At 42.5% G+C, this 23,795-nt stretch overlaps 1 protein-coding gene across 1 annotated transcript in view; it reads right to left on the bottom strand.

The window, feature by feature from the left end:
* nphp4 (nephronophthisis 4) overlaps positions 1-23,606 on the bottom strand; it is a gene marked incomplete at its 5' end in the record, with an annotated part of 147,814 nt that extends 124,208 nt beyond the window's left edge. Inside the window, 4 exons of the mRNA XM_079226846.1 lie at positions 1,027-1,091; positions 1,702-1,871; positions 22,616-22,759; positions 23,430-23,606. Coding sequence (XP_079082972.1) covers positions 1,027-1,091; positions 1,702-1,871; positions 22,616-22,759; positions 23,430-23,606 — 556 coding nt within the window. The remainder of the gene's footprint in view (positions 1-1,026; positions 1,092-1,701; positions 1,872-22,615; positions 22,760-23,429) is intronic.
* Between the last annotated feature and the right edge of the window lie 189 nt (positions 23,607-23,795).

Here is a 23,795-nt window from a genome sequence, read left to right as displayed (position 1 = left end):
TGAATAACCAAACTTGTCAACCTCCAGCAGGGAGATCCACAGTTTAATTAATGAATTCAATGAGAAGTAATAGCTTTCTTCATTACCTGTGCATGTAACTGTGCAACATCGTGCAGAGTGTGAAATCACTCTGGGAGCTTGAGGCACAGCTTGCATAAAAAGGAGCTTAAAGAAATATATAGCTGAAAAGGTACACTGCAACAATAAGCTAAACTGGCCTGAGGAGAAAATATGATGGTCAATAACACATTGAACCCGGCTGCCTGGGACTACTTTCATTTTAAGCCAAACGCGAGGGGCAAGCTGCTTCAAATGTGTTGCTGTCTGTCTTTTCTCTCTGTTTGACATCTCCGTTAGACTGTCCTTACACGCCGTCGACCCCATCGCTCTGGGATGGCACCTGGCAGAGACCTCAGATACTTGACACTTTGTGTCATTTCACACTGGTGTGTTCAGCCCCATTTTCATTTCATTGTTTTCTCTCAGCACCTACTGGCGCTGCTATCTCTTTTTGAGTATTTATTTTTCCTCATACGGTTTGTACGAAGGTTTTGTACTGGGAGTTATTCCAAGTCAGTGAGGTTTTAGGAGAGTGGTGCCAGCAAATTAAATGTTGGTGCTCGTCAGTCTACTTTATTTACTCTATCTTATCAAAGCATGAGCCACCACTCTGTTACTTTGTAATTTTACATCATGAGTGGATGATACATGTACAGATTAATTATCTGCCAAAATGAAGTGACACAGCACGGCCACTCCCCCATTATGGATTAGTCTCCTCCAAAGGTTAAACCGACATAACACCTCCACACTATATGAAGGGTTAGTGAATCATTGGTATGAACAGCTCAGTTTGCTATAACATGGCAAAGAACAGAGGAAATATGGCTTGGCCTGAAAAATCATCCAGTTAATTGCGGCCCTCTCATCTTTTCGTGTTGCATTACTCAGACGAGAAATACTTTAAGTGAATCAGCCTAATACATACTTACAATATATAGTATATAATAAAAAAAAACTTCTTACAGTCAACTGTGTCCTTCAGGAGAGGATGGAGGAGACTTCTTGGTGATCCATGGTGTAGATTCAGCCTAGGAGATACATTGAAAGCAACCTGAATGAATGCATGAATGCAGCTGCTATAGTTGCCAATGAAACAAAAGCATCTGACGAAGGCTGTGCGAGCTACATTTAATTATAATGTCAGCCATCCATCAAAAAACTAACGGATTTAAATGATCTTTCATACCCTCTGACATTTCCCTGCTCAACTCTAGAAAGTACAGGTAGGAACGGCACATCTTCAACCATGCCTTTTCTAATATTGTATCTTTTTCTACTCAATGTGTTCACCTTTGTACTCTGGTATTTATATGATTTTAGTGTGTGGTTAGGAATGTGTGTTTTTCTTTTTGTATCTTGCACTGTGTTGTTATCGTTTCTGCTACTGCGGCAAAACGGAACAAATAAAAGGTCTTGATTTATATGTATGTATGTATGTATGTATGTATGTATGTATGTATGTATGTATGTATGTATGTATATATATATATATATATATATATATATATATATATATATATATATATATATATATATATATATCAGTGGCGGGCCGTGGATTTTCTACCTGCGCAGGCTGGTAGAAATTGATAAACCCAATTAATACCTGGCTGGTGTAATTAAGAATGGGATAATCACCTTCGGACCCCGTAAGCAGCCTGAGCCTCTGGCCTGTTGGTAAAAAGTTCCAGGACAGTGAAGCCTCGCCCCAGGGCCTGCTGGGAGCCATCTGGCCTGGGTGATAACGACACCAGCTCCAGGACCACCACTGCGCTGGGCAACCGCAGAGACGTATGGAAATACAGGACCTAAAAGAATCATTAAACACACAGGAGAGGATTCATGTTATCAAGCCCACATATTTGATTTGTTCAGAATGCAGCTTGGATCGTATATCATTCCAATGCCTGTGATCTAAACCACAGTACATTGAATTATGTAGAAAAAAAACATGGCACCTTCGTGTCAAAGCAGCTTTTAAGCAGAGTTGGCAAGTTACACAGTGCATCTTCAAACGATATCAGTATACCATAAAGCATTGATATTTAACTCTGTTAACACACTGTTGAAGTATACTTGTTGTGTTAAAAGTTTAATTAAAAGTTGTCACACCAGCCCAAACGAAACGCACTTAACAGGTGTGAAGCAATCCTAAAAGAAAGTGGACATTTTTGTTTTGCCTTATTCCAAAGCTTTTTGTAAAATATATTATACACTACTATATGAAGAGCATGTTGAAAATCACAGGGAAGTGGCACAGTCCCATGGCACCCAGCTTGGCGTTAAGCATCAACTCTTGCTGACATTGAAGTTACTGCAGTTTATGGATAGTCATCATACATGAAGATCACTTACATGTAGCATTGGGACCTTGACACCTTGACTGCAATCATTTTCACTCGGTTTGTCTGATTTTTCAACAACAAAAATGAATGCGCCATTGGAATAACTTGAAGGAACAAAAGAAGAATAAGAAAATGATTCCACAGTGGCACAAACCTATTTCATTACATGTATTCCAGAAGACTGGTATCCTGTATTAACTAATGATGGCTCCTTATGTCTATGTCATATGAAGTAACAACTATTATAGGCATGTTTCTTCAATCACTGTGAAAAAAGTGAACTGCTCATAGCAACCGCTACCACAGCTGAAAGTAAAATGGATACGTGTTTTCACTATAGTGAAAAAATAAGTGAAAGAAAATGGCAGTTCATTCGGAATAATTCCCAAAACGACTGTCTGTCTCCATCATCGTCACCTTGTCGGGTTACATCTCTTACTTAGAAAGAGGAGCAAATCACATTCAAGAGGCGGGCAAGTACCTCGTGAGCTCTATAGAATTGAGTGTGTGACTGGGGTTTGACCTTGCTATTTTTACACAATTTCAGATGAAGACAGTCGGGTCTTTTGGGAGCCTGTTTGTAGTCCGTGCCAGGTAGGAGCAATTGTTTACAGGCTCTGATCTGCCATTCAAATTGGAAATAATAGCCTACATACAGCCGAGCCCCACTGATGTACATGCACAAAGGCCTGAATATGATAAAGGGACCCACAAATTATATGTGATCCATTGGTCCCCGAGCACAATAAAAGCCCGTTATTTTTCAAAGCCATAAAGAATAACACGACGGTGTCAACAGAAAGAAAATAGAATGGCATAAGTAGACATGAGCTACCTTGAAATACAGAGCCAATTTCTCCCGGCCCACTGTGGCAGAGCCTGTTCATCTTCAACCTCAGCTATCAGCCGCCACAGAGCAGTCGATTCAAATTCAAAACCTCTGAGGCATTCCTATTTCAGCCACATCAGTCTGGCATCTCTGTGCATGGTAGGTTTAAATTACGAGGCCAAATACAAACACTGCAGACTACAATGAAGAACGTGGGAGGCAAAGATACTCGTCTAGCCATGGTTTGATTGAGTTAAATGTCTGTTTTCTTGTTTTCATGCATTCACTGGACTTTGCCAAGGATTTTGAGATTCACAAAATAGCTTGTAAAACTGGTTTGTCTGCTGAGATGAAAGACTTCTACTGGATGCGATTCAACATAAACAAATGTTGGTGAAGGATTTATCAACACATGCCATGAGACAGAATGGGATAAGTAACAATGTCTGGTAACTCAACACAGAGGCTCTGAATCTGTGAGGAAAAACTTTGCAATCAGAACGTTGAGAGAAAAGTCAGTTTTATGAAATCCGAACACAATATCTCTTCAGAGCTCACAACGGACTAATTTCTCGTTAATGGCGATGCACAATTTCTGGTCCTGGAGCATTCATTCTGTGGTTTACTCATCTTTGGATGCAGATAGATATTCCAGCAAACGCTGGCTGAGAGGAGAAAGTAAAAATATCCCCTATCCCAAGATAGTTTTCAGTATTCATAGACTGAAAAACTTTACTTTCACTCAGTTTATTTATTTATTTCCCTCCAACCTTAACTCCCAAATCAAAGCCTCATCTGTGACTGAACTTCTCTTGAACCTTTCCCCAAGCTGTATCAACTAGACATTTTCTATCATGTTCCCCCAAGTTTCCTCCTCCTTGCAATAATGTGGAATTTGCATTGTGGTCAAAGACGTAGTCCCCAGTCTCGGAGCAATCCGAACGTGGACATTGTTCATGACGGATTTCCAATTCAAAGGTAGAATTTCTTTTTCATCTGCCTCACTGCTTTGATATACCTCCAAATTGATTCTGTTCCAAACTCAGGAAAATAAATAAATAAATAAACACCCTCTCCCCACGGAATAAATATCGTACTCGATTTGCAATCATTTTGAATTTCAAAAGATGTAGTAAATTCCTTAAGAAAACCATGATGACTGGTTTATGAATATTTTGTCGACAGACGAGCTGAACGAAGGATACAATTGTTTCAAGTGTTTTGATTAAACACTTTTACCTAAATGCCAGATACGCGAGCTGATTTGTAGTCTTTAGTACGGCATGCTTTAGGCCTTTTTCTAATGCAAACTCACAGATTTTTCCGATGCCCCGTGTTGTTTAGATCCTGCTTCAGAGCATGATGGTGCTACATCTTGACCGTAACTTGTACTACTTGTAACCACCGTTACTGGAAGGAGAAAAAAGGTGTGTGCCAACAGAGGGTTTGAGTTGTTGACACAACTTGTTGACATATGCCTTTTTTATTTCCCGTTAGTACAAACAGATTCATTCTCACATTCAAATATTCAACGATGACACTTACTTCAGTTTGCCAGAGCAAAGTTTTAAAAAAAAATCTCTCTTTCAAGGCCAACAGAAATGACTATACTTTTCCCCAGAACTTTACGTTTAAGGCAATCTCATGAGATCTTGCTCCTTGCCGACGCCACGGGAGCACTGCGAGATGTCATTGAGAAAACAGCTTGCATCGGCAGCATTGCCAGGCGGAGCATATGTCGGACCTAATGAGAGGTTATAGTGCGCAGCGACTGTCAACAATGCAGTAATCGATTCTCGCAGGGGTAAATATCAACCCCCTCCCCACAACTTGAGTGAAGAGGGGCTAACAGCAATGTGGTGACATTAAAACATCATCAGCACAGAGGCATGTCGCTTGAACTCCCTGTCAACCAGCATGTCTGCAGCTCCTGGGGGCAGGTTTGCTGAGGCCTCTTTCTAGGTGACAGAACCAAACTGTGACAGGGAAGAGGCAAATGAAATGTGTGAGAGCTGTTGTGAAATGCAAACCTATGGTATAAAAACCAGAGAGCGGAAGGGAGAAAGGGAGACGATTGGGATGGTGATTTCAGATCCGTCTCCTGGTGAACTAGTTTTACTTGCTATAGTAGCAAGGAAGACCTCTGTCCTGGTAAAATTTGAGGATTAACCTCAGTCATAGATACACCTAGATAGATAGATAAATGTTTACTTTATTAATCCCCAAGGGGAAATTTGTTGTCATCAGTAGCGCCTTACAACTTGAAGATACAAACACACAAGATAAAAGATAAAGTATATGAAGAAGCAACAGGGATGACAGATATATCCAAAATAAAATAAAAATAAAGTAATATATATATTTATTTAAATATACACGATAAAAAAATAAACTAACTGGAATGAAATATATTTATATTTACAGCCGCAGAGTGTATTCATTAATTAATCAAATTAGATAAACAATAGATAGTGCAAAGTATGTATGTGAAGTATAATAAGCATACACGTGTACAGTGATGAATTAATCCACAGAGGATCTAGCATGAGGTGACTCATTATAAAGCCTTAATGCCGTCGGCAGGAATGTTCTCCTGTAGCGGTCCTTGTTACAGCGGAGCGTGATAAATCTCTTGGAGAAAGTGCTCCTCTGGCCCTGCAGCAGGTGGTAGAGAGGGTGGTCCAGGTTGTCCAATATGGACAATAGTTTCTTCAGCGTCCTCCTCTCCACCACCTGCTCCAGATACTCCAGTTTACAGCCGATGATGGAGCCGGCCTTCTTAACTTGCTTGTTTAGTCTGTTGGTGTCACCGGCTCCAATGCTGCTCCCCCAGCAGACAATGGAGAAGTACAGGGCGCTGGCCACAACCGACTGGAGAACATCTCCAGCATCTTGCTGCACACATTGAAGGATCGAAGCTTCCTCAGGAAAAAGAGTCGACTCATCCCCTTCTTGTACACAGCGTTGATGTTGGCCTTCCAGTTCAGTCGGCTGTCGATGGAAACACCCAGGTACCTGTACTCCTCCACTGTGTCCACGTCCTCTCCCAGAACACTCAGAGGACTCGGAGCCGTCGTCTTCCTCCTGAAGTCCACCACCATCTCTCTGGTCTTGGCCACGTTCAGAAGCAGGTGATTCTCACCAGCCCACTCCACAAAGTCACTCACCACTGCCTCCCGTCCATCCCTAATACACCCGACCACTGCAGAGTCATCACCTTGAGTTGTGTGAAGGGGGACATTTAATAGACAAGATAGTTTGCACTGTCTAATTATTTGCATAACATAAATAAATATATATATATATATATATATATATATATATATATATATATATATATATATATATATATATATATATTAGTATATTAGTATATTAGTAGTACTGAAGCTGACTTATTGTCTTCTTAAAGTGATTATAAAAACCATATTAAATCATTAGCCAGTAATCAGTGATTTGCTTTTGGAAAATATGAACAAAACCTGTGTAATAGCGGCACAGAGTCCATTTAGTGGCAATTATAAACCTCTCATAGTGCTATCGACTGTAAAATCAGAGGCTAATTCTTCTTGCCCCCTCAAGGTGGTCATTCAAATGCCTGACTTGTGGGAACTGGGCAAGCACTGAAGGAGGGGGAGTGGGGGGGAATCACATGGCATCGCACAAGACGAAGAGGCTGCAAATGAGAATTGGTTTTGCATAGAGGCTCCAGAGCAACTGGGGTGTAATTGACAGGGCTCTGTTGTTTGACCCCTGGTGACCTCCCAAAAGAAAAGCAAACGGGGCATTTCTATTTCGCCAACACGCTAGCTGGGAAGTTGGGAGCACTATAGTGTCGGCTACCTGGGACTTAGATAACAGGCCAGCTCCACATGTCTGCATGCCTGTATTAACTATTCACATGTTATGCGTGTACCTGTGTGAATGCATGTGACTCTTGGGATGCACACGTGTCGAAGGTGAATAAAGGCTGACGTCATACAGCAGTGAAAAAGCACACTACGCAGCGTTTACTGCATTCCACAAGTGTACATGTAACTGTGAGCTCTTCCTGTATCTAAAAGCAAAAGCTCAGCTCATGAAGTCCTATGAAGCTAAACTATGAAGCAAATGCACTCAGGAAGATTCTTGGCTGACTTTGATGCTAGTTTTGGCAGCATAACCAACGCCTGAGGTGGAGAGGGGAAAGAGAGAGAGAGAGAGAGAGAGAGAGAGAGAGAGAGAGAGAGAGAGAGAGAGAGAGTTACAGTAAGTCATTTGACAGGCACAGAACCAGCGGGTATCAGCATCACAAATCCTCCCGTGTGAAATCCTGTGACTGTCACCAGCCATAGGAGAGATGAGAGATGGCGGTGTGGATGATCGAGAGGCAGAGAAAATGACAGGGATGGACGCTCCAGGCGTCCTCATGACCAATAATGTCAGCGGACTGCAGCTGGGACAGATCGGACTGAGTATGCACATGTAGACTCAAATAGATTTTCAGGAAGAGGTTTCGTTCCAGGTCGAATATTTTAGGACATGATGTGAAACTGACCTGTAGGAAAGATAACCAAAAGCCACTTCTAAATAGCTTCACTCGCTGTTTAAAATGGTCTGTAGTCTAAAATAGACACACAAAAAGATGACAAAAAAGAAAACAGAACGGTCAGAATGGAGGATAATTAGTGCCAAACAGAGAGAAAAAAGGAACCTTGGCAGTGGCGTGATGCGCCGCAAATGAAGAAAAACAGAAAAGCAACACGCATCCCATTAATCAATGTAAAGTAGAATTCCAAAAACAAGTCCCAATTAGAATATAATTTGGACCCTGCCAAATTCAGACCTCTGAATCACTGCCACCTTTTCTCGCCTAATTATGAATCTTTTTTTCTCCAGAGATTGAGATCATTCTGCTGCGGTCATCATTGCTTTGTAGGTGGGATAAAGAATGGAGACGTCACATCCCTGTGCCAGACCCAGTAAAACTGACGCAAATGTGGTGATGGAATGGTGGACGGGATTGATTTAGCTAAAAGTTTAGTCAGAATAACGACTCTTAAAGCAACATTTCACTGAAACACAAAGTCTAACGAATTCATGAATGGCAATTAGTCTGATCATTAGGGCTGCAACTAACGATTATTTTAATAATCGATTGATTATTTTTTCGATTAATCAATGAATCTGATAAAAAACTAAAAAGCATTCATTTCCAACCCTTTATTCAAAAACAGAACTGACAGTGCAAAACATCTTCAGAAAGTGCACATACAGGTTGCTCCTTGAACATCCCTGAGCTGTTAATTAAAAAAATTAAATAAAAATGGACTAACACAAAAAACATGCACATGTATGCTTTACATCTGCCAAATGTATAGGCATATGAGCCCTTTTTACTGTAATTGATCTTCTTGGAGCTTTTTACATACCCTGCTTTATCAATATGTATGAAATACTGGGTCAGAGGGAAGCTGTACTGCTCCTCTCACATCTGTTCTGACCTTCAGGCCCAGCTCCACCTCATCTCAGCCTTGCATCAAGCTGCGCTGCAATAGAGCGTCCTCTTCCTTAAACTATTTAATTCACATCATCTGATCAACATCTGGGTCTCTTATGACCACGACATCACGTTGTTGGCTAAGCCCAACAACGTGCCCGCCGGTGTGCCGGTTTAACGTTAACGAGTGACAGCGTGAACTGAACCAGACCGGGGGGTGACGGCATGTTTCATCACGTTACGTTTTTTTACAAGCAAGACTGAACTGTAACGGAACATAAAGTAACTTTAACGACAATACACAACCCAAACACGTTAGCTAACGTGATAGCAAGCTGATTAGCTTCCATTAAAAACAAATTGAAGGGAAATGAAGACGCTGTAGACATCTTAATGCTGATTGGCCAAGACTCGACACGTCACATCAAAGATGTTTTATTGAAGATCATGACCTCAGCTTTTCTCGTGTCTCACTCTAATCTCACAAACGCTGGCAGGCCAAAAGCTCTGCTCCTCTCTCTTTTTTTCTTTCTACGCGATTTATTCAATGGCGTAATAATCGCGTGACACAACGAATCGATAATGAAATTCGTTGCCAACACTTTTGATAATCGATTTTTAGCGATTTTATCGATTCGTTGTTGCAGCCCTAGTGATCATGTAACCCGGTTGGGTCTCAGTTACTAGGAACCACTGTATCTAAGGCATAGATGGTCTCATTCACCAATATGTCCAATGGAATTATCTTACTGTGCAGAGAAAAATACCATATTAAAGAACAGTGCAGACTAAGCAGCAGTTGTATCCCTTGCTGAGTGGGTGAATTTGAATCCTTGTAAAAAATTATACCTACATCTTACCATTACCATAATACACTCCTGGACCTTTATATACTGTATAAGGAGTGCCATTCTGCAGTGTCAGAGATGTAGAAGTGGATGAGGCAGCGACTGAAAACCTGAAGCATGACAGGTGAAAAAGAACAAGCAGAGTAATGGAGCCGATTGAGAAGTTGAAGGCACAAAAAGGTGTTCCATTCTATCACCTGAGTGACTGGTGCGAGGAAAAAGATAGGCTTGGGCTGCATTGAATGTCTCCCATGAGGTGGTTTGATAGAAAAGTTAATGTCATAGGGACAAAACAGAAAGAGGAAGAAGAAAAAAAGAAACAGAACAGGTGGAGGACTGGGAAAAGCTGATTTATCGGCCAAAGATGAGAGGACGGCAGCAATTACTGGAGAAACAGCCCAATTACGTAGAAGCCCTTCAGGGAACGAGGGCGACAGTGATGCGATTTCTATCCGGCAAAGACTTTCATCGACCAGTCATTCTCATTTTTTTAAAATCTCCAACTGAGGCGACGGAACATTTAAAACATCTGCCCAACTGTTCATAGTAGAGGAGGATGCCTGGCCGGCATGTACACAACTTAACCTCAATACTTTTCTGGTGCCAATCGAAATGTGTCTATAGCGCCAAGATGTGACAACTGTCAAGTAGCGAGAGCTCGCATCCAATGTCAGATTTGTAGTCTTGTATAATAAAAAGGCAGATAATTAAAAACATTATGATGAACGTATATATAAGGCAGAAGAATCCAACACAAAAAAAACATTTACATGTTTGGCAATACTGTTTCTACCGGTGGTGACCAGAGATGAGTGTGGAAAGAACTTGTGTGTACAAAGTTGACATTTTGGTTTGAGGATGGCATAAGAGTAGTGTTTGGGTCATTGCGTGTTCGAAATGGAAAAGGTTCATTGTCTGAGGTGCAAAAATGTTAATTTAACAGTAATCTGTCTTTTAGATATATATATACATATATATATATATATATATATATACATATACATATATATATATATATATATATATATATATATATATATATATATATATATATATATAGCCAAAAAGATGAAATACACAATTTTGGGCCTTTTGTATAAAATAGATGATACGTGTATCGTCCGAGTTCATTAAAAATGTGTTTCCACAGCGGGTATTCAGTTAGTTTTCATCATGAACAGGCATCAAAGTGCATCCCGACTCCAGATGTGCATACCATGGTCGCTGCACTGGCTCCGTGTCCGCTGTCTGGCAGCACTCAATCTATGACAAGTATCATGGCTGACCATCTCGCTACACTGACAGCAGCGGCAGCAATTACACGTCCGTACCACACACTCCCGGGTGTTTCATTTACCTTCTCAGCCTCGCCTTGCTTCCATTTGCTCTCAGAAAAATCCCTCTAAATCACAAGCCCTCCTGAGGTTGTGGAGCTTATGATGGGGGTCCTCTCAATGTCAAGCCAAGCAGCAACAAGTCAAGGTCAAGGAGGGAAATGTTGTTTGGGTTGTTGGACAATAGGCAGCTTTAATTGTGTGGCAGTAAAATTTCTTAAACTTAAACTCTCAGAGCATTTCTACCAGTTGAGTTGTGTGAGTGGGGACCAGAGATGAGAGGGGAAAGAACTTGTGTGGGCAAAGTTGACATTTTCTAAAAGGTTCGTAGCCTTAGGTGCAAAAATGTTAATTTCACGGCAATCTGTTTTTTAGATATATAGTCAAGAAGATGAAATAGATAATCTTGCCTAGTTTTTTTTTTTTTTGCAATATGGATCAAAGTGTTGGTCATGGAGGAATCTTGACTGCTCGATAGTGCTAAAAGAAACGTTGGGGTCTTCAGTTGACATCCACTGAAGACTATCCCAAATAAATGGCATGAAAATCTGGGATGTAGTCGTCTGAAGGGACCCCATCCTCCTCAGACCCCACAGAAAGAGAGGTGAATGTTCACAAATCTGATTGTGTTTTTTAATCCAAATGCCATTAGTCTAAAAACACACCGTTAACGCCTGAAAGAAGGAGACGACTCTTTCTCTCGAGATACAATACGAGGGAAGACCGTGATGGATAATGGCTCCAAACTGACTCGGGGATAACAGATGACGTTAAGTACTGACGACGGTCCTGAAGGCAGGGGGAAGGTTGACTGTGAGTTACATGTGTCCTGGCAGGTTACACGCCCTGAATCATAGACAAGGCTGGTCCTGAGACAGAGGAGAAATCAGCAAGATGATATAACAGTATCGGCGTGCAGTCATTTTCCCTATGGTTAGCTTGCTTCAATGGCAGCCCACACCTATCGTCAGCATCAACTCTGACTCCAGTTCCCATTAATACATGCCGGCAAACGATGAGAACCTCCTAATCGACACAACTCCCATAACCTTTTCCCCCCGGTTCCTCACTTTTAGCTTGCGCGCCTTTGGTGTTCGCTGCCTCCTCCCCGACTCCAACAGCATCCAAAGAATCTGCACTCTACAACATCCCCAGCTTTACCGACGACAGATCTCTGCGCTCGCAGGGTAAAGTCTTAGTTTGTCACCCAGGTTTTGGTCTCCTGACATTTGGTAAATCCTGTCTGAAATGCCTCACAGACAAACCGCGGGCACTCACTGTTGATGCTGGAGAGGCATCACAATAAAAAAGGGAGGAACGTGGGAAATATACAATAATGAAAGGATTGGAGGAACGCTGCCAGACTCAAAAGGTATTCTGAAAAGGTACATTTCAACAAAAGTTAATATTTGGCAATGTCAAAGCCGGGAACAACAAAGCACACGGAGGACAGACTCACTTTCTTTCTCTCTCTACCCCACACACAGAATGCAGAATTACAGGGACAAGCTTGCTTGCTTACTTACTTGCTGTGTGTGCGTGCATATGCGTGCATATTTGAGTGTAGGTGTGTGTGTTTGCATGTTTGGAGAGAAAAGGGAGAGAGTGGCGGAATGAGAAAAGAGCTAGGGAGTCAAGAATCAAGTCAATATGCACCACACACACACACACACACACACACACACACCTCCAGGCTCTCATCTCTCCCTCCTGTCACATCCGCAGTAGCTCTTGTGGCCCTTGAATTCCCTCGTACACACACACACACACACACACACACACACACACACACACACACACACACACACACACACACACACACACACACACACACACAGTATATAGCCGTGTACTATGGGGTGTGCCACTCCAGTGTGTAAAGCTGTTAAGCAGCAGCTGCTCCGCTAGATGTTTGGTCTCCCTAGTTGCTGAAATATTGATCAGTTCTCGGGCAAGGCAGCAGAGTCTGCGATCCCACCGTCCCCATGTATAATTGAAGCGTATATCTCTTAGTGTGGCGCGCCAGTTGGGAAACGGAATTAAGCCCCGAGGAAGGCTGAAGGCCCGTCTGTGCTGCTGTAGCAGCTCCTTTGTCCATCAATCATGTGGCGGGTTTCATGGGCTCACTACATGTGGGAAGTGCCATGTCTTGTAAAAGAAAAGAAAAAACGAGAATGGAAGGCAGAAAACAACAAGACTCAATGTAGGTTCATGTTTTACTGCTGGATGTTTATCTGGGCTCAAAGCAGTTCAAAGGTGGACTCCTTTGGGCCATTTTGTACTAGTGAGCACACAGGATCAAGATGTTAAAAGAGTATTGGTAATATTTTCCTCATGGTCAGCAAATCTGGTGAAAATCAACATTGTGTTGGTCCGTCTCTGACTTTCATTTCTGAGAATAAAATACAGCGCCCGCCGCGTGCGTGGGAATGAAGGAACGCATTACCCGACGCAACAGCATCTGTCATTGATGATGTTTCTTTTTTTAAAAATACAACAATGGAGCTCTATGGCACAGAGTAATTAGCCACATCACCGACTGGTGGAGCCTTCCCAACAGAAGAATCATTCGGCTGTAATCACCGTCAGCATGTTTTGGTTGGTTGCTGTCGCCGACGACAACCCCGGACAGAGCGGGCGGTGTGTGTGCGTTACTACGCGTGAACAGAAGCGTGCTTGAGACCTTCCTCAGCATCCCGAAGATAAACTGGGAAAAGACCACCAGGACCAGCAGGTTTTGGGGACATTTTTGTCATTGTGTTTTGTTTTTTCTAATTTAATGGTCTGTCTCTAGAGAAGGAGTGAGAGCCGCCAATAAGGGATTCATTGAGAATTAATTACGGATTTAATTTGACCAAACCAGAGTTGCTCATTGCAAAATAACAAAATTGAGTTTTCTCAGCCTGCCTATTTGTTCTTCATATTTCTTCATATATATTTGCCACATTTGTGGGTATGTTTACAATTTTCCTGTCAACGTGTACTCACGAACACACAAACAGAACAGACAGCTGATCATATGACGACACAGTTGAGTATGAAAAACAACACAATACCACAGCACATGCAGTGGTGTATGAAGATCACACACAATTGTGCGACAGAGCAGGCTGGGTATAAATGTACGTCCTGATTAACATAAATATCACCTACTGTTTTAACGCACATGAAAGTTTACAAAAGCAAATTCGACGGTTCGCAAACAGGCGTCATAATTACAGCGCTGCGCTTTCAAAACAGCCAACATTACGAAACCAGCTGTGATGCATAAATGTCAAAAAATCAAACACATACAGAGAGGCGGAGCAGATTGTTGTCAATAATGCATCTGCGTGGCGTGGTGGCGTTGATACCGTGTCGCCAACTTGATAGTCTCTTGAGCCTCTGCACAGAACAGACTTAACCAGTCTTCTCTTCAAACCTCCCCAGTTCAGGCAATCAGGTTGGAGAAACCCATAAGCCATGCATTTGAAATATAAGGTAATAATTGCACCATTAGAGAAAACACCACCCACACAGAACACGGCAGAACATGCAAACACGCCGTATACTGCGCATGGTTACATCTCCATTCACTGTCTCTTTTGCATCAACTCCCATAAGACATCATTCTTTCTGTTGAAACTAATATTAAGTGCACCGTGAGTTTGGAAACAAGAAGGTCGCGACCGAACACTACCGCTAAAAGGCTCTGCACATCCACACGTTTCTTTCCGGTTGACCTGACTAATGGCTCCTCTGCTCCGGTTGACGTTGGGCTGACGGTGGAAACGGCGGGATGTCACCGATCTCAATACAGCGACCGGGATGATAAAAGTGAAACGACAGGTGCAGCCGGAGAGAGCTGTCAATCATGGTGCTGAAAATAGGTCCAAATCAGGCCCGAGAAGTGGGAATGGAAATATTGTCCATTTGCCTAACATGATTTCACACGGCCGCTATTCATTGTTTAATGGGATTACGGTTACGTTCCCATTGTTAAAGAGTTAATTACTTCTGCTGGCAGCGGGGACGGGGACTGAGGAGCCGGCTAACTTTAACAAAGTGAATGAAAACACAGAAAATGCTTGGCATGCATAGAATGGTTACTTCACAAAGGCCAACTGTTAATTGCTTTCAGATAGCGTCTCTCTTTTATTTACAGAATTCTGACGCATGTGTGTAGCATGCGTCAATGGAAAAGGTATAGATACCAGGATCAAACAAATTCTAACAATACCTATGCCTAAATGTAAAAATTGTAGAAACCCTGACATTATTGCCTGCAGGAACATCATAATAGCTAAAAGAATGACAAACCATTGTGACCAAAATTCATAATAGGCCTCATCTATAAATCGCGAGAACAAAACACATTTTTACTGCCATTTCCGCATCACCTTACGTTATCTTAAATAGGTAAACCAGCCAACCATTTGAAGAGTTATCGTTTAGCATGGGTTATTAAAAACATGAACCATGTTTAATACTTTATAAACGAGACCAAATACATTGAAGCAGAGTCAACCGTCTCACATTATTTTCAGTTAAACAAAAAGAGTGGACACGAGGCTTTCGTATTAGATTCAATGTTACAAGTAGACTACAATAATCAGAACATTCAGGCCCCCTTGTGTGGCTTAAAGGTGTACTGCAGATACACATGTTAAATAATGACTATTGGAGAAATTCAGCAAATGTATTTGGAGGCCTATGAAGCCTCCTGCGACCAAGTCTTTGGAATGACTGATCCAGGGGGGCAAACAGAGGAGCATCATCATTTTCAAGCCTTAAAGGTTGGATCGATGGGCTGACGTTTGCTTGTAATCAGCCTGAAAGCATCGAAAAAGTTCTCAACAGGGAGGAACATAATTCATTTCCCAATAGTTTATCCTGTTCTTGTGTTACAAGAGTTAACATGAGCGACGATATAGATATGAATCAAACGACGTGAATATAGCAAACAGCAACAAATATACCAGAGTCAGAGGAGAAGTAGTTCTTCAGCTGAGCCAGCCTTTCTGGAGCTTTGCGTGTGCCGTGTGTCTCCTTTTAGAGAAGCAAGAAGAAAAAACGGGAGGGATGGAGGCTTTAGCTGTAGCTTTGTCACAGCCATGACAGCTTAAACTTGGGAACATTGTTGTACGCTTTCAGGAGAAACTTGTGCTCTACAGGATGAGTGCGACTACTGCCGGGTGCATTCATTACTCCGAGCTGAAGTTTGAACCGCGTGGGATTGCTCACTTTGAAAACCAGCATGCTCATTGGAGAACAACTATTCAAGAAACAAAAGCGGAGGAATTGCGTGACTGATGTTCAAATGTTTTCCCATCGGTGGAGCGCTGTCTTCTTCTGCTCGTCAGTGCTTTGAAGTCATGTAATAAGGCCGCGCGTGCGCATGCAGGTGCACATGGTGGTGAGGGGTGGGCTTTTTTGTTGTTGTTTTTTTTTAATCGCACAACGGGGACCGAGACACAATAGTCTGCTCCGCTTTAGGGCTCTTTCGGTTAGGGTTGGGGTTAAAAGGTAAGCATAAAAGGTCAGGTAGACATGAGGTTATGGTTAGGAGAAGGGACAAGAGGATAAAGGGTAGAGAAATAAAAAAAGATGTATTTGTGTGCGTGTGTGTGTGTTACTCCCAGTTTATTCTGTGCAGTGCTGCCTATGTCACGCCAAACAGCATTTGGAGACCTAGAAAAACAGAGGTTGCACGGACAGGAACAAAACGTGGCCTTTTCTCCAAAGCTCTGCTGTCGGCCTGATAATGTTGCACATATGAGAAGAAACCACTGGCTCCCCGTGAAGGCAGGGAGTTCAAATGGAGTGATCACAGTGAGAGACAATGCAGAAAGATGCACATTTCTCTCTGCCTCCCTCCAGCCTATTAACTCCTCCGTCTGTGCTACCCGTCTGTAGCACAACATTGCCCTCTGCTGGCCACAGCTTTCACTACAGCGAGGAAGAGCAAGCTTGTGGAAAAACACAGTTATCAAACGATCTGAGTCATGATGTGAGAAAACCAGCATCTGAGGGGATTTAAGACATACTGGACTTTGGTACCAGGATTTTTTTTTAATACATTAGTCTACAGATTGTAAATTGACTTTGCTTAAAATATATATTTATTTTTTTAAACCATATACACAAAAGCCCATGACATGGCATTGTTCGTCCACATTATTAGAATCCAATCAAAGGAAATGTGCAATAACCTAAATTTCCCTTTGTATATCCAAGCAAATACACCTAGACGGTCAACATCTATTAGGGCTGTACAAGTTGAAAGCCACTAATAAAAGCAGCTCTCAAAGGATTGAAAAAGCCATGAAAGCCTTTATAAAATTGTATTAAAAATCAAACCGTCCCAAAATGTGCTCCCTCTCCACTTTTGAAATAAAAGCTTCATAAGTCAGACTTGACAACTTGAAAAACAACACGTGGAGCGGCACAAAAAGCAACAGATGTCGTCATCGTCGAGACTCGTCTCGCCTCTGCTGGGGGAATAAAGAATATGCGGGGACGAAGCAAGAAAACAGATCTAGCAGGAGCTGCCTCTTTTTCTCTTCAATCACAGCGCATATTTGCTTTTCACCCGATATTAAAAGCAATCCATCATGGCTGACTTGGGGGGTAAGGGGGGGGGTCATGCGGTATTCACCGTGCTCCCATAACTGAAGAGAGGATCCCCTCTCTGACATTATTTAGATATCAAACAGCAATTTGCCACTCATAAACACCAGCATAAATGCGAGTGCATCGGGCCAAATCCAATAAAAAAAAAGCTGGTGCAGCTCTTGCGGCATGACACGGAGAAAGCCAACCCCACTTTATCATCCTGATGGGATATGATGTGGTTTATATTATTACCCAGGATGGATAATGGGATTTGGACACTTATTGGGATTCCAAGTAGAGGGGGGGGGGTTATCCAGGCTATGACTATAATGGCGGATCAAAGTGAGGCCATACACTGTGAGAGATTGTTCGATCAAAATGACATCAAGCAGACGGAAGGAGAGAAAACAGATGGTGATAGAACTGGAAGTCAGAATGTGCCATAGCTGTGACTCATTGGTGTCTCTGTAAAGAAGAAGAAAAGAAGAAAAAGACTTCTGCAACACTTTGCATTTATTTCGATGGAAATAATACCGCGGTATTATTTCAATTGAAAAAGAGTTTCTCAAAAACAACCCGCACAACAGCTCGCACCGTGAGCAGATCAGGCACCGCCAACATCGGAGGCTCCGGAGGAGCTCAGTGGCGCTCTGCCGCGATCATAAAGCAGTGGGTGACTGGCCTCCAACCAGGATGTTCACAGGCTTTAAGATGTTTGATTGAGAGAGAGAACACAAGGCACCCAGCTGTTCCACAGATATCTGCTCCAAAATAACATCACGACTTAAAAGGGGTGGTAAACACGACGCTGGGAGACGCACTTTCACGGGAAGAAACCACAGAGGAGTCATTTCTGTTGATCCCTTTCACAATAAACTCTTCTGGCTGGCGCCGACTGCCTCTTTTGACTGGAGGATCGGGGGTTCGAGCGAGATTGCCGGGGTGCCTCATCGGGTGTCTCAAGCTAGATGTAAAATATACCTGTCAGCTGTGATGCTTTTGAGGCTGGTTTTCTGGATTTTGGTTACCATACAGAATGGGGTAAGATATACTGAGGAGACGAATCTTTGCTGCTGGAAGTTTTTTCCCCCGAAAGATCAAACCAAAGATCCCCAAAAATGTCTTCTTGTTTCCTTATTCTTTCTCCCCTTCCACTAACGAAATGATTGCTCTCTGCACGATGTGCATATTTAATATAATAAGTCATCACAATCAGTGATTGCGGTTGACAGTTGCAAATTAATTATGACAAAGTAACGTTTCTCTCCATTTCTCGTGGTTAACCGACATTGGATGTCTTGTGTAGACTCCCTGCTTTCATTTGCAGCAACACATCCTTTAACAGGCCCTGTTCACAGCAGCCATTTTTTACACATAATTGCAGGGTAAACACAGGTGTGATTGGAAAAAATAGATGACGGTCCTGTTCCAGTTAGGTTAGGCGGGCTGGGGGCACCTGGTATTGTGCATGCTGGCTCCCTGTAATGGCTGCGACACCGAACAGAATGGAGACCTTTATGAGTTTTATCAATCACACCTGTGCTCTCCCCGCAATTACATGTCAGAAACGGCTGCTGTGAACAAGGGCCCATTGACTGCAACTTTGGTTGCAATCTTCCTGGCTTTGATTCCCTTTTACCTACAGACCATAAAGCCTCACTACAACTACGTGGTTACACCGCGGCGGCAGCCGGGTGTCGCTTTCGGGCGATTCCGGCGAAGGCGAGCAGCGGTTGAGCGGCCGTGCGTAACGGCTCCTCGCTGCTCTCGAGCGCGGCACTTCTCAGGGGCTGTGTGTGATTTCATCAACATATGTGTCCTGCTGCCTTCAGTTGCTGCGGGGGATCTCATGAACTGAAGCAGAAGCTTTGCATGCATTTCGCAGCAGCTGGGGACAGCAGATACCGTGTATAATTCATTTTAGATACAAAGAAATATGCAAAAGAGGAGTATTCTTTTGAAAGGAGTAAAATGGCAAAAAGTTGTTTATGACACTTTTTTTTTAAAAGCTGCCATTGAATGCACAGGGAAAAAAAAATTAAAAACTATTCCATTACTGGATTTAAATGAATGGCATAGAATCAATCAAACACATCTTACATTAGCTAAAACAATCTTCTTACTACAACTACAATGCATCAGAGTTCTTAAAACACCACTGCGTTCTTTACCAACGGTGTTGCGTCGTGCATCTTTGCCTTAAATCTTGGTATGGACACATTATTTGGTGGGGTCTCCTAAAGGGTTACTAAGAAATCTGGAAACTTTAACTCGGACCCCCCTGTGCAGGAAACAGGCCTCCAAACGCAGCGTGGACCTGACAGACCAGAGGGCGCCTGGTTAAACAAAAGAGATCCTTTCAACTCGATACTGGAGACCAAGAAGATAATCTGATCCGTGGCATATTTTTTATCTTTCATACATTTTGGCGACGTTCTCTTTAGCGTTTTCAAGAAGCAATTGGAAATTTCATCATCAAAGCACATCTTTCAAAGAGTACATCACACACTTTGACATCAAAAAGGTCTTCTTTTGTTCCCCTTTGTCTAATGATGATTACAGAGGGGGGAAACGACTCGGAGAACAATGATTGGGGGGGAAAAAAGGACGGAGATGAAGTGCAACAAAGTGAGACTCCGAACCCCCCACGTCTGACGGAATCTGCGGACCAACTTTGTTCACACCGGCTCGCAGAGGAAAGTACATCCCATTTAAAATTACAAAACAATACAGCGGTGAGTCTCAAGTGTCTCAACCGCAGCGGAAAAAAATACGACAGTAAGTACATGGAATTGCACCAAATGTACCTGATGTCCTGTCGACACAGTTTTACAGGCCAAAAGGCATCATGTGCAAAACAAACAAACTGCATCATCGCTGCTGCTCGGATGCCTCGGTGGGCTGCAGAGTGACCGGTACACGGTGGAGAGCCTCCACACGACTCAGTTGCGACGTTTTCGGTGATTGATTGCTGCAGCCGAGCCAAATGGTCCATTTTGGATTCACTGGGCTTCTCACAGGGTTTTTATGCATCTGCTGCTCACAATCTGGCGGCGGTTCTTAGCGGCGCTGCCGAAACATGTCGATCGGGAGAGTTAAAACCTGTAATGGCAGCGACAGCGAGAGGACGAGAGTGTCTGTTATTGTTCACTTGTGTTTATTGAGCAGAAAACTAATTAGTTGCATCTTGAACACCTCGGAGGAGGCAGAAACACGGCGGTGGCAAACGGCTCTGTGTTGAATTATTGCACCCAGTATACGTGCCGATTACAAATCAATCAAATCTTCTTCTTTTTTCACATCTGGTCAGAGGCAGTGTGAGAACTGAGAGGGCTGAGTTGAAACAGAGAAAAACACACCAAAAGCCTTCGCAAATGCGAGTCTGCCAGGATTTCACAATGGAAAAGGAGTGAACAAGACGCTTTCGTGGTTTTACCGGGTCACTCCGAAAATGCACGGATATCCAAAGCCGAGCACGGCCGCTCCGAGCACACAGACTTCCTCAGTACCACAAAGCTTGTGCAGGTAAACGAGGTCCAGTCACACAAGTGTTTTCATCTGTTTTAGCCAATTGTAGCAGATTAGAGGTTGATACAGTTGTGCGTTTCCTGTTTCCCTGTTTCGGGGAGATCTCCAACCAGATTGGCAGCTCAGAGTCCACCCTTATTGAACACTAAAGTCGGTCGACCAATAAAAACACTCTTGCACTATGTTTGAAAAAGAAGTTTACATTTTTTTGCTTGTGTTTCATCACTTACTGCAGGCACAGCGGAGCACTTTCTCCAAAAGAGTCACCCAGCTCTGCTGTCACAAGGACAGAAAAAGGAAAACATTCCTGCCCACGGCAATAAGACTTTACAACAAGTCACCTCTTGCCAGATCCTCTGTAGATTGATTGATTAAACACTGTACACATGTATGCTTATCTACACTTCACACACTTACTTACACATACATACTTTGCATTTTTGCACTTTCCTATTGTTTATGTTTATTTACACTTCACACACACACACTTCATATACACTACACATACATACTTTGCATTTTTTCACTGCTCTATTGTTTAAGTTTCATTTCATTTCCTAAATTAATACTCTGCATTTTGTGTTTGTAAGTAAGTTGCTGCTACTCCGACAACAAATTTCCCCTTGGGGATTAATAAAGTACATATTCATTCATCCATCCTATTTGTCGAACATTATCCCACTTAAAAAGACTACAAACTGTAGCGCCACACACTTGTACACCGTTTAAAGTGAATGATCTCTGATCAATTCTTATCTATTACTCCGGCGCACATGACCGTGCAGAGACTGTACTCTCGTTTGAGTACAGTTGTTAAGGTGAAGTCTGGCGACTTCCCCATAATTTCTAATTAATGAGCAGTGCTTCGTTGCCATATTGAATTAATGTATGATTTTTTGCATCAATGTGATGAATTACATTTTTTTATTTTATTATTATTTTCTTTTAGGTATATAATTATCTGGCTTCGCTGAAAAAAAACGTTTATTTGATCTATACACGGTTTTCAATACAAATCTTGCAGAAAATGTAGTATGTCATGTTACATAATGATACTGCAGAAACAAATGATATATCATAACAGAGGACTGCCTGATCACAAATTGATCTGCTTTTCATTGCGTCTGTATTGTATCCATCATTTTCTTCTGTCATTAAACCCTCTGTAATAACTCTCGTAAGTCAATGCTTCACATAAAAAATGCTCTTCGTCAACTTGCATGGTGAGACAAAAGACAATTATAAGATGGAACTTGTTGAATGCAACTGGAATCTCTTTTTTTGTGTGGGGGGGCACACTTTGTAACTCGCCGATTTTAGACAGACAACATTCTCAAGAACGCAGTCCAATCATCAGTGCTAATTGAAAGCCTTGAGTGGTGGAGCCTATGAGATGGCTTTAATTAAGTAATGTCTGCGCTAAATAAATACGCTTGACTGGGCATTGATTTTACTATATAACCATCAATCCTCTGCTAATCTAAAAAAACAACACAATGAGGGGCGTTTGAAATAGAGCCCACACACCTAACTAACGCACAGTGCATCTCAGCTGGGTGTCATCTGGCCTTATTTCTATGTGGTAATAAAGATACCTCGTTGAGGGGGATCTTGTTGTTCTTCATCCTCTGGGGTGGACTCCTCCATGTTTTCCCGAAGAAGTGCTGGTGGTTTCTATCAAACAGGGTCACTCGCATCTGGTGGGTCACATCTTGTTCCCCCCCTGACATCTCCTGGGACTAAAAAGGGGAAACACCCAAATTAGAGTCGCAGGTCACCGTCGCCCTAAAATATGTTGCATGTACGAAAAATTAAACCTTAAATTCTAATCCAATTTGACTTTGCTCAACTCTTCAGAAAAAAAGACATCCATGCTGCTTAACAGCTTTACACACTGGAGTGGCACACCCCATAGTACACGGCTATATACTGTGTGTGTGTGTGTGTGTGTGTGTGTGTGTGTGTGTGTGTGTGTGTGTGTGTGTGTGTGTAAAACGTGTACTCCACAAAAAATCTGAGTCATCTGATAAAGTGTTTCTTATTTCCATGAGACACTTAACATCAAGACTTACTTAAGTGGAGTTTGGTGGAATATCTCTCAACCGAATTAAACAGCGTATCCATAACATTCTGCCATGGTTATTTGTCAGAGGGCAATGTACTTGGCCGGGTGTTAAAACGAAGGGTCACCTTTCATTTTAACACTTTTTCGCCGGAGTTTTGCTCTTTGCTTCAGACGCAGTGTGACGTACATGAAGTACAGGGGTCTGTATCATAGCGTAGATAAATATGACTAACTTAAAAACTACAACAAATTTCGGTACATTCAACCACCATCTTTCTTCTGCCGCGAGCGGAACTGTGTCTACGTCTGTATCATGCATTTTGGCGGCAGCTGTGAGCAGTCACCTGCGGGAGGTGAGCTGCGGTGAGTCGGCTGAGGGTGAGCTGGAAGCCGTGGGACTGGGTGATGTGGTTGTCCAGAGCCAGGCGCACTGTCTGGCTGGGCGGAGGAACCACACGGCTTCTTTCAAACACTTCTTTCCAGCCGTCCGCCATGTTCAGCACGTCTTCCGTTTTCACCATATCCCTGTTAATTTAGTGTTAAAAAAAGTATGACGTCATAGCGAAACATTTAGAAATACGGTGTAAAACAGAGGCGTTAATGCGAATTTCTTCCACCCGTTGAGATTTTCAAACCCGCGGCCGCCATATTGAAATCGGATTATACTACTCAGAGCGCGCAGGGTTTAGATGAGTAAATCTGTGATTTCA

This window comes from Taurulus bubalis (genome assembly GCF_910589615.1).
Source record: "Taurulus bubalis genome assembly, chromosome: 11".
NCBI lineage: Eukaryota > Metazoa > Chordata > Actinopteri > Perciformes > Cottidae > Taurulus > Taurulus bubalis.
The sequence above is the reverse complement of the archived record's forward strand: the minus strand, read 5'-3'. Positions and strand labels throughout refer to the sequence as shown.